General features: G+C 42.8%; 1 protein-coding gene across 3 annotated transcripts in view; it reads right to left on the bottom strand.

Moving 5' to 3' along the window:
- Positions 1-12315, bottom strand: part of LDLRAD3 (low density lipoprotein receptor class A domain containing 3) — a 225533-nt gene that overhangs the window by 147077 nt on the left and 66141 nt on the right. For all 3 annotated transcript variants that reach the window (XM_019477198.2, XM_014602180.3, XM_014602181.3), the window contains exon 2: positions 7006-7152. In XM_019477198.2, the coding sequence (XP_019332743.1) occupies positions 7006-7152 (147 nt within the window). The remainder of the gene's footprint in view (positions 1-7005; positions 7153-12315) is intronic.

Below are 12315 nucleotides of genomic sequence, written 5' to 3'. Positions count from 1 at the left end.
CGTTAGCTCTTTTCCAGTCCTCCGGGACTTGGCCCGTGCGCCACGAGCATTCGAATATTCCCGCCAGTGGCTCTGCAATGATGTCGGCCAGTGCCTTCAGCACCCTCGGATGGAGCTCATCCGGGCCTGCCGACTTAAAGGCATCCAGTTCTTCCAAGTGACTCTGCACCATCTCAGGGTCTACGCATGGAAGTCTGGCGCACCTTGCACTTGTCAGTGTTGAAACCCATCCTGTTCTCATCTGCCCACCCCTGTAACCTGTCTAGATCTGATTTCAGCCTATTCTTCCCTTCTAGCGTGCCCACTTCTCCCCGTATCTTAAAATGAGAAATCCATGTTTTCAGTGGGTAAAGGGGAAAATCCCCATTTTTCTCTGTTTTCCCGTGGGAAACAGAAAACCCAGATCAGCGTTGATCAGAAACTGGTTTAAACTGTAACAAAATAGAAGTTCAGTGCACATAAACCAGCTTCAAAACGTTTAAGATAAACCTGGCTGAATGTAGTATCAGACTTAACTAATTTAGGTCAAACCGATTTATGAATCTTCTGCTCCAGACCCCTTCTTGGCTCAAGTTAAATCAGAGTCCCCCCACCATCCCAGCATGCTTTGTATCCCTGGGCTGGGCTGGCTTGTGCTGTCTGCCCCAGAGAGCAGGGCTGCCCCTTCCCCTCTGCTCCCTAGCTAGAGGAGTGAGGGCTGGCTCACTGGACAGCTCAATGCCCCCCACCCCTCCCCCTAGGAACACTCCTGCTGGAATCTTGGGCCAGGGAGGGTGGGGGTTAAAACTTCCCTTCCCATGAGTATGGAGCTGCCCTGCCATTCTTACTTAGTGCTGGCTGAGACTGTGGACTACAAATTCCAGAGGCACCTAGTAGCAGAAATAGGAAGTGATGAGCAACCCTGCAGAGTCCTGCTGCTCTGATTCTGGACTGCAAATCCCAGACACCTTAGGGGCAGCAGGAAGAGAAAGCAAACACACAGCCCACACTGCCTATGTTCCAGAGAGCCATGCTGTAGCACCCCCTGGCTTCTGGCTTGACCACTGCAGGCATGTGGCTGCATTTCCTGAATCAAAAGTGAATGTCAGTTCATTTGCTTATTGGTTCACAATCTTTGCAGCTTAAACTAACCTGCAAAGACTGATTCAATTCAGCCTCAGGCTTTTTGACTGTCTGTACTTAGCCCATGGCAACAACATCACTTTATGCTATCTAAGCCATTTAAACAGCTGCCTAACTTAGCTATGGGCACCTTAAATGGTTTTGACTATAAACATATTTTGAAAAGGTGACTGCTTGAATTCTAGCACAAAGAGCTGGATTCCAAGGCCTAAAAACTCTCCCAAACTTTCCTATATACTAGAGGTGAATCAATATTTTGGTTGCATATCAGATCAGCACTGACAAAAAGAAAATTAACATTATCAGCTATTGACTTTTTTTGGTTGGTGTAGCCAATAATGTCACCAATAAATACAATATGCCTTCTGGCCAGGGCCTCCGGATGTCGTATGCAGCTGCACGCAGGAATGCAGCTGGGCAGCGTGGAGAACAGTGACCTACAGGTAAGTCTGTGGAGGAGAAGGGGCATGATGGAGGGAAATGGCACAGAGGGTGTAGATCGAGGCCCCATGGTGAGAGAGGGAGCAGGGCAGGAGCTGGGGGTGCTGCCCAGCCAAGACGGTGAATGGGACCCAGGGCTGGGGCAAGGAGCAGGACGGAGCCATGGGTGGGTTGTCCAGAGGGTGTTGGGGGGAGAGGGGGAGCAAAAGGGGCACTTCCGCCACGCACACCCTCCAGGGGAGGCCTGAGGGGCATGTTACCCCTCCCCCCCAGATTTATGTGTGGGGTGGATGCAGACTGCCCTCTGTGGGCTCAGGGCTCTCCCCACTGCTGCCTTTCCCCCAGGAGCCCTGCACCGGCTGCTTGTGCCCTGCTTGCCTGGCAGTGGTGGGAGAGGCAAGTTGTGCCTCCTGCTGCCAGGCAAGCAGGAGGCGAATGGCTGATGCGGGACCCCCAGGGGAAAGACAACAGAGTGGAGAGCCCCAAGCCCACAGCAGGCAGCCTGCACCTGCTCTTGCCCTGCTTGGCTCCACTCTGGTTAAAAGCATCCCCGCACTTAAAAATGGTGGGGGCGGTGCTTGAAGCACCCTCGCCACTATTTTTAAACGCCAAGATGCTGATCCCCTGGACGAGCCACCCACAGCTCTGTCCAGTACCTGCCCCAGTGCCGGGTTCCATTCACTGCCCTGGCTGGGCAGTGCTCCCAGCCCCTGCCCCATACCCTCCCTAACCATGGGGGCCTCAACTGCCACCCCCCACGCTCCTTCCTTCCCCCATGCCCCTTCCCCTTCAGAGACTTGCTTGCAGGACCCTGCTCTCCATGCTGCCTGGCTGCATTCTTGTAAATTGGAAATCAGATGGGTACAGGCCAATATGGCTGGTTAATAATCGGCTATCAGTATTGGCTAAGAAAATCTTTATTGGTGCACCCTTACTATATACCCCAGTAATTTAACTTTGCAATAACCCCCTCCCATTTCCTGCAAAGCGTTTTGACCATCCCATGCCCCCCGCCATCCTTAAAACAGCTCTGACCACCGCCAATAGCAGCCAGGAACCAAATCAAATCTACTCTTCAGGCCCATTTAAAAAGTCTACCTATTAGTATGTCTTAACTACAGAAAATTCTAGACCTTTAGAACTGTTCATGCTCTTAATTCAATTCCAGTCCTCTCTATCAAGAAACTGACCACATTAGTGGCTCCTGTGTCACCACCGCTTAGGAACCAGCCTGTTCCAAACTGCTGAAGGTTTTTTGCAAATATTATTTATTCTATTCTAACTACACATGACATACTGAACTTCTTGAGTGACTGATCACAAGTTATCATTAAGGCCAAGAACTGGAGAATTCTAAACAGGATTAGACATTTATAAGAGAGAGCTAAAAACCATCCACATCTTCATTAAAATAGGATGAACAAAGGAACATAAACCTTCATGTTTCAGAAAATAAAGGCAAGCACTAAAGTCATGGAGACTGGGAAAAAACTGCACCAGTTATTCCATGATTTTTCTGTCTTGGATTTCTTGCACCCTTTCCTTCAGCTTCTGGCAGAAACAATCACTTACACAGTGGAATGCAAGGCTGATCTAGCATGGCCATTTCTGAACTCATGATTTCATAAATGCATAAATTAGCTCACTCCATCCTGGAGTCCCCTCCACAGCCATGGGCTTTGAACTTCAGTCAATCATGAGAACTTCAGTCTGTTTGCCACAGGACAAGGACTGTGCCCACCATCTCCCACTCTCAATGCATACACCCTTTTCAGGATCCCATGCCTGTGCTGATCAAGAACTGCGAACAAGGGACCATAAGAGTCTATTAAACAAACAGTGAAGTCAGTATCACCAGTCTCCAAAGGCTTTCCTGTCTCTGCCAGATGTAAGAGGCATGCTAGCCCCCAAGCCTAATTATCCAGACAGAAAAATATATAGCCCAAGTCTGGAGGTGCTATTAGCTTGGGATATGGAATAGATGTTGAACTTCAATTAAGCTTGGGCTGAGATCCACCTGTGTGCAATGAGGAAGCTGATTTAGTCACCTGAGTACTGATAGCTCTCCAATGCCCTTCCCACAATTCCCCCTGAAGGACAAGATAAGTTTCTCCATAACTGATTACAAAAAAACCTTAGAGTGCTTTTGCACAATGCTTCACAAGATATGTCCCCAGGCACATGCACAAGCAATTGCAGAAACAAGGACAGAGTAACAGTTAAAGCCTTGATATAGAAGTGCTCATTCCCAGGTCAGGCTAATGCGACTACTTAATCCTGGGTACAAATCACCCGGGTTAATAGTGGAGTGGAAGCATACCTAAAAAAAGCCCAGCTGTAACCAGATGTCTGCCAACAGTCTTGGGACAGCACAAAGTTTAATGGGCTTATAGCTTGGCTCAGCCACCAGAATTGATATATCCTGAGGGTAACTAAAGGAGTTCCTCAAGGGCAAACATTAGGACATGAACATCTAGGATACATACTTTTTAGCTGCTTTAAAAGGGGAAAGGGACAGCTGCTTCAGATCTGCTGTAACTGCTAGGCCTGTGTGATCCTGTAATGACACCAGTGAGCTAAATTGCTAATTCACCCCTGGATGAAGCGGTTTTGCTACTGCTTATATCACTACAGAATCAAGCAGACATAACAGCTTGTATCGTGTCCTTTCACAGCAATATAATTTCTGTGTCTGTCTTTACCTTTAGCTTTAAAGCAGCCTAGCAGCCACCAGACTAAGGAAAAGGGAAACCCCAAGCTCCTGAAAGGTTTTGGGACGTGTCACTGGATCCATCTTGCCCATGTGAAGATCAATTTAGCTCACAGAGGTCTGAGAATTCAAATACCTCCCTTCTGCTTTTGGCTTCTCCGACCTCTCAACAGCAGGCCAGTGCAGGATATGAATCATTTGCTCTCCCAATTCACTCTCTTCCATGCTAATTTTACATTCCTGCAGGGGATCAGCTGGCAGATAAATATACAGGAAGAGGAAAGAATAGCCTAATTATCTTTGTTCATTTGGGCAGGCCCAAAAGGACACTCAACCAAAAATCTGTTTGTTAGTCTGATTGAGCTGAAGAGTATTATTTAAATAAAAAACCTGGAGAGGACAATTCTGTGGAAACCTAAATACACGATCGCAATGCAGAACTTTGATCTGAAGAGTTTATTATAATTTGCCTGAGGAAAAAAAATAATTTTATGAACTGTGGTTTTACAGCTATTTAAATTTTATTGTCAGTTACTGTGTTCATTACTGCCTTCATCTCACTTGGATTCAGCCAATTCCTGATAAAGAGAGCAGCTGAATGGAGGTGGTCACAAAGCACATTTGGCTATTACTGATTCGTGAACAAATGAGCGCCAACTCTAGCTTGGTGATATTTCATGAAGAGTCTATTTACAGGCAGGGGAAAAGAACTGCAGAGAATGACAAAGTTCTCAGCAAAAGGAGAAAGCTCCAAGGTTGCATCCTATAAATATCTTATAGGACAAAGAGCATTTGGTTCAACTAGTTTTAAAAAGCACATTTTGGTCTGGCAGTTTGTGGCATGGAAGCACACTGGGCCCCACCAAGCTTGGAAAGATATGATATACACCAATGACAACTTCTGTATGCATAACTGATGGACATGGTGAGCTCAGAAAGGAATCTCAATTATTATTATCCCACTCTTAATTATCATCATCTTACATTAGAACCAAAAGGCTCCAAGTGAAAACCAAGACGCAGAGCACTAGGTGTTTTATTTATATATAAGTCAAGGACTGTCCCTTAATAGGAACTTACATTTTAATGGCTAAGACAAAGTATTAATATTTATTACTATCGTTTTGTCACAAAACTGACTTGGTAAAAAGATGGGGCAGGTCAAAGCCTGATGTTTTATAAAAGACTGGAAAATTTGTCTGGTGTCTTAGGCACTTCTAAGAGAAAGCAATAAAAGTAAATAAAATTAGTTTAGTGGCTATGTCAGCAATTAGGTGAATTCTTACTGTACAGTAGGTAAAACTCTTTTACTTTCAGTGAGGCAGAAAATCCAAGGAGGGTTAATGAAAGAACAGCACTTGACCAGACATGTTATTTCTAATCTGATGAATTTAGCTGAAGCTCTTCCTTCTTTCAGTGCACATATAAGGAGAGTGAATAATGACTTGGAAATAAACTGTAACGGTAAGCTTCTTACAACAGGGTTTAAGATGAATAAAAGCATCAAGGAGGTCAAACAAATGTGGCCCCTTTTTCATTTAAGCTGACAGTTGTGAATTTTTTTTTTTAATTTTAACCCACTTTAGAATCTCATTGAACCTTTTCTAGTTTGATCTTCCTGTATAGTTTTTAATCACATATCTGTACCCATGGACTGTACAGTCTTGTTTTTTGTATAGAATGCCAACCATCTTACTAACTAAGCTAACTAATATGCCAAGCTTCATACTAACTAAAATAAAAGCCTTCTTTTTTTAAAAGAAAATGCAATTACACAGGAGACTCAGCTTAGATTCCCAGAGGCTGTCATTAGCTCCTATGGTTCAAAATGCTGCAGAGGAAGAGATTGGGGGAAGAAGGTGGTTTCCTGTTAAAAAAAAAAAACAAAAAACAAACAAAAAAAAAAGGAGAAAAAAAATCTTAAATTTATTTGATACCTTTCTAGAGAATAACTACCTACCTTCTCAAGCTCAGGTTATAAAGGAAGAGAAAAAAAGTAAGAATCATAGATAAAGCCTAAGAGATGTTTTTAAATAACATGAAAAGTAAGTTGGAGAGATACAGGAACCATTGCTTCTCTTCCTCAAGACAGGAGTTTCAGAAGGGAAGATTCTTAAATAAAAAATAGCACACTTACAGAGCCAGTGCTAAAGACAAGAGTAGTATCTCTGTGCTAATGGTCACTGTTCAGAAGAAAGTGCTCTGAACAATGCACAGCCTGTAGCCTGATAACTAGATCATTTGGCTGGAAAGAAGGAAGATGCAACTCACTCTCGATGAGGGCTGGCCAGAACCCAGTTCTACTGGCTCTCAGAATAAATGCCCTAACCAATAACTTACTGGTCTAAATGGGCAAAAAAAGATAGGAGAGTCACCTCCTTCTCCATTCCAAGTGTTATGCATATGCCTTTTATTTCACCTACATGCCTATGCAGAGGGCAGCCCACTGAAATCGAGTGTGCTTAGTACAAAAGCACAGGTAAGTTTTTCTTAATATAACAATGGGCTTAAGGTATCTACATCACAGGGATGACATGAGGTTTAACCACATTAGGAGCTTGGGAGCTCTGGAATCAAAGGCATTTTCAGAGTATATCATCACTAACTGAAAGATTAACAGTCCAGCAGATGCTTCATCACTAAAAAGAATTCGTATCAAAGCAAAGAAGATAATGATACCTAAAAGAGCCATATGATAAAAATGTGCAAAGATAATGGCAGTGATAACTTACGGCATTCCTTTTCATCACTTTCATCAAAGCAGTCGGGCAGCCCATCACACTGCCAGGCCCCCGGGATACAGCGCCCATTACTACACATGAAGTTTCCAGGAATATTACATTCATTTGTGAAGTTGTTTCCAGGCAACAGCTGGCTATCTGCAAAAGAAGGGGACAAAAAGAAAAGATCCAACATGATATACAGAAGTGACTCTAACTTCTTAAATTGTAGTCCACTGGTATATACAGACAAATGCAAAGCCAATGATGCTGCTGCTCACCAATGGAAGAATTAAAACACATGATGATTTTCAGGGAACCTGCTTCCTTGAGAAGTTTACCCTTTACTATTACTCTCCAACCCAGAAGCATCATCTTCCCCTCCCTCATTCCCAGCCACTACATCCTGTGGGATTTTCCCAAATTGCAGAGATCTCTGGGCTCCTTCTCCTCTAAGGCATATACCCATGTAAAACCAAACAAGACTACAAATTGGGTTCCAAATCCCCATAATTCTGCCTGATTAGTATTTTGTCTGCAAAACATTTTTCTATCCCCCAGGGGCTGGGAACTAGATGGTATGTTGGTTAATGCATACTAGCTTTTCAATTTAGTTTTAAATACAGTGCTGCTAGTGAAAATTAGAAGTGAGCTTCCTGGTCTTAATCTAGTCCCCTGGCATACATCTGTTCACAGGCAAGAAAGGCAGCTGGCACATTAAAACAGTCTGGCAAAGAAAGCAGATTCAGCACTAGAATGGAAGGAGGGCTTCAGAGCAGGATGGAAGCATGAAGGCCAAGTCTCTGGGTCAAATGTGGCTCCACTCAGTAATCTCAATTCCTTGGAGGTGTTAAATGCAGGTACCCCACTAAACTTCAGGAAAAATAGACGAGGGAATATGCAACAATCTCTTAAAGAAAACTGAAGGTGCGAGCTCACAGATAGGAATCCCTTTTTTCCGATTCAAAGTGAAGAGCAATACTGTAAAGCTTCAAATCTGAACTACAGAATAATAATGAATGGGACAGATGGTGGAAGAAAGATGCTTTTCCTCCCTTCATAGTTTGCCGCCTCAGTTGCGTAGACTGCCAACCCTACTCAGGGTTCTCATCCCATTTTTGTCTTCTCTCTTCCAGCTACTGATCCCCTAAGACATCATTTCTCCAACCCCCATCAGTGGTCCTAACCCCCTTCCCAGCAGCCTCCACTCCCCCATTCCAATCTCACTATTACCAACTTTCTAAATGTTAATATGAACATATTTGGTGTGTTGCATAAAGCCTCATCTCTTGGAGACAGGTAATTTTAAGAAAATCTCAGCTTTCTCATATTTAGGAGCTGGGGAATGAAGGGGGGGGGAGCAGGAGTGGGAACAACAACAACATTTCTAACCCTAAAACTTTGCTGTGCAAATTAAAAATTTTACTCTTTGTATCCTAAGGACTCAAAAACCAGGAAAGGCAAATTTAAAAAATGAAAGAAAGAAAACGTATAAAAAAAGAATAACAACTTCTGATTGTTAAGATATTCTTGTGCTCTTTGAACACTTGGGGATGATAATACTACAATCTACTCTCTCTGCTCCCTTGATAGTTGCCTTCCAGGGGTAGGCAACGTTTTTTGGCTGGAGTGCCGAAAAAACCACAACGTCTACCTTGGAAGGTGCCAGAGTGCCAGCATGCCTGGAGCCACTGTTTGCTGCAGTGGAACCATGGAGCCCGGTCTTCTTGCAGCAGGGCTTGCAGCCTCCCAGCCACCTGCTGGAAGCAGCTTCAGCTCCATGGCTGGCAGCAGCTGGCTGGCGGTGGTGTGCCGAGCAAAATGGCCTTGCGTACCATGCTTGGCACGCGTGTGGGGGGTTGCTGACCCCTGGCCTATTCTTTTTTAACAAAAGAGAGAGGATCTTACACTTATTTCAATACCAGTTATGTAACATTTTGCTCTAATTTTATCTTTGCAAATGGCCAATCTATTCTTTTACTGAAACTTTTTCCAGATAATTTGGCTGGAGCAGATGCCATGGTTAGAAAAATTTAGCCTGTGTTGTTAAGAACTAGTATTTTCGATTGTTTATGAGGTGGGAAATTTAACTATTAGCTATACTTTCAGCTCTATCCATATTAATCTGCAGTGCTGCATAAAAGAAAGCAGTTTTCAAAGAACAGGCCCAGACCACATGCAATGCAAACACTTTTATTTCCTTCTGCTTTTGTCAGTTTTATCCATTTCTTCTTTTTCCATTCTCTGCTTCATTACATACCCGTTCAAGTGAAGCCAATTTCATTTGACCCACATCCCAATGCATAGAGGTCACTACCTAGTACATGCTGGAAAGAGTCCCTGAGCTGAATGCCTGCCCACTCTAGATTGTCTTCACTAGCAGAAGTATCTACTGCTGTCAGCAGCTTGAGACAAACCATATCCAGATCCAGTTCAGATTTGAATCGCCATTCCTAAAGTAGTACTGAAAACGATTTGTCCTTGACTACTCTTGCAGAGAAAACAACATGAAGCATCAGTTCAACTGCAGCCACTGCTGGCTACAGTTACCAGCAGTAAGCACCTGGCAAGTGAAGAGCCTCAGAGCATTACTGCAGATACAAGGAGTTTTGTAATTTTATGCTCAACCAACAAGTCAATTGTTATCATCACCTGAATCCAGTTCAAGTCATTCTTTGCATCACTGATCTATATCTGCTAAGCAATTGCTAAGTCAAATCAACACTTTTAAACAACTACACACAGAAGGTGAACACTGTGAACCTTACAGTAACTTTTTAACAGCAAAAAGCAACCAATATGCTAAAAATACAGTGCACGTGCCCCACTATCAGTGAAAGCAATATATGATTAGCCAGGTTAAAACCAAAACAACAGGGCTAGATCCTCTTTTTTCTTGGCTCACAGCTGATCTTCATTCTTTTTAGTCTAATTATACAGTATATAACACCTTAAACTTCAGTACCAGATCCTAATGGGATCAGTTAAAAAAACAACACACATACATATGGGCAATGTGACGCTACAGGAACACTCTCTTTGGAGACGGTCCCTGTTTAGTAATTTTAATAACAGGCATTTTCTTGAGAGATCCTGAGACAGAAAGAGCCAAAGGCTTTATCCTGTTACACCATTAATGAATTAAGATTTACCATGCACTAAATACAGGTAGTATTATCTCTGTTCTGCAGCTGAGGAAATTAAGGTGAAGCCCTAGTCCACACTAAGAAGGTTCAAATCCAAGTAACAGCAGGTGTAGGCCTATCTTCCTCTGATACTACTGCTATCAGTGGAAGCAAAAGTATGATCTAGGGTTCGCATATTTTTGTTGCCATCAAGACCATTAAAAAGGATAGACTGTTATTAACACCTGTGAAAAGGGCAGAGAGATTAGCAGGAATCAGAGAGACAATAATGACCCATAAAGTTAATCGACTCTCTCAGCAAAGCCTGAATAGAAATGGTGTTGCACTCCAAGGCAGTTGGTTTTAAAGTTTGGGTGGAGCAGTAATCGAAGGTGGGGAGGCTGCAACTGCACCTCCCTGAATCCACCCTTGAATGAGAGCCAGAGTTGTGTTACAGGAAGTCTGGCAGAGCTAAGAATGGTACCCAAATCTAACTCCCCCCTCTTTTGCCTTAATTACTGTTCTCTAAGCAGAAGACAGCTAGTCATAACGGTTTCCAAAGAACATGATTCAGATACAGTGGATCTTGTAGACTCTGGAATTTCTAAACTCTAGTATTTTATTTGTTTTCTATATTTGACCTAAAATGACCAGGACAAGTGCCTCAGATTCATTCTAGGTCAAGCCAAATTTCTTAAAGGAAATCTCTGCATTCCAAGTTTCTCTTCCCCTTTTAATATTCCTTTTAAATACAAAATGATTATGCTGTCCCAAAGAGATAAAGATATTATAGATCAGGATTCTTGGTATAGATATTAAATCCCATTCAGCAGCTAATAAAGGATTGTTTATAGGCTTTCTAATGACACTCAAATTTATCCTAACAATGTCCTTTAAAAAAGAATTCCTTGCCCCTTTTTACCAGAGGGGAAAGTGATACAGAGTGAATAAATATCTCAGCTAAGTTCACATAAAATCTTCACTTCACAGTTATGATTAGCAAGGCCGGATTAACCCTTCAGTGGACCCGAGGCAAACAAACTCGTGGGCACCTACTTTTTCACTCAATAATTATCATATGTAAAATAAGCACAACTGGTCACAAGTGTTGGGAGTCTCCTTCAGTCTCTCCTAATCAATATCAACAAATCTAAAGGTCTGTGAATGCATCTTCAATCCAGTTGTTGCCCCTTGACCCCTGGCATGCACTATTTCTGCCCATTCAACCAAAACACAGGATGCTGGCTAATTCATAGGGAGTAGGTGTTACAGAAACACTGAAAACAGATGTAAGAAAGACCAAATTAGTTCATACTGTCCATTTCTCTGAAGGATCAAACCACTACTTTAAAATAATGTCCACACAGCTGTCAGCTTTTCTGCAGCCAAGTTGCTATACTACTGGCTGTTGGCAATGGCAGAAATTCCTTCAGTCTGGCAGAGGCAGCTTCCAATAGCTGATATATTTACCCTACAAGTCTCTTTGACTAATTCTGAATCTAAAGCAGATACTAACTACATGCATGCATTCAGTTAAGAAAAGTTAAAAAGTGGCCCATTTTCACTGTAACACATTGCTCACTTTAAAAAGCACACACCATCTGGGCTGAATAAAAAAGGCCTCGTGTTTCACTTTAAGGGGGTTGGGGGGGGAGGGGAAGTATGGCTCCTTCCAAAAATATTGGCACGAAATATTTAACACTTGCTTTAAAAAAAAAAAAGTTTTAAGTATTCAGGGAAAAAAATTTCATACTACGCTCTTCACATTTTATTAGTACAGAAGGACAAGTATATCACTCAGACAACATCTTTCATTGCAAAGGATTCCAAACCAATTTCTACAGCATTCAGTGCTACTGCAATGCTGCTCTCTCTCTCTGGTGGGAGGTACAGGAAGATAAAAGTAGGCAATATTCAGGACAAACTGGACCTCCTATCTACCTAAATCAGGTCAAAGTTCTTCATGTCTCTTCTAAGGCTAACTACAGATATTCAGGTGTTTAAACAGGGATCAAAATAGCCGCCCGATTTAAACTTAGCTCATCCTGGTACAGACCTGGTTTCAATGACCAGCAGTTAGTCTGTACAGAAGTTCCATGCACACAAAGCAGTCTAAAAACTACAGAACTAAGATAAACCTGGACCTACGTAGTATCAAACATACTCGATTTAGGTCAAACCAGTGCATGGCACTTCT

Source organism: Alligator mississippiensis, chromosome 2 (genome assembly GCF_030867095.1).
Source record: "Alligator mississippiensis isolate rAllMis1 chromosome 2, rAllMis1, whole genome shotgun sequence".
Taxonomy (NCBI): domain Eukaryota; kingdom Metazoa; phylum Chordata; order Crocodylia; family Alligatoridae; genus Alligator; species Alligator mississippiensis.
The sequence above is the reverse complement of the archived record's forward strand: the minus strand, read 5'-3'. Positions and strand labels throughout refer to the sequence as shown.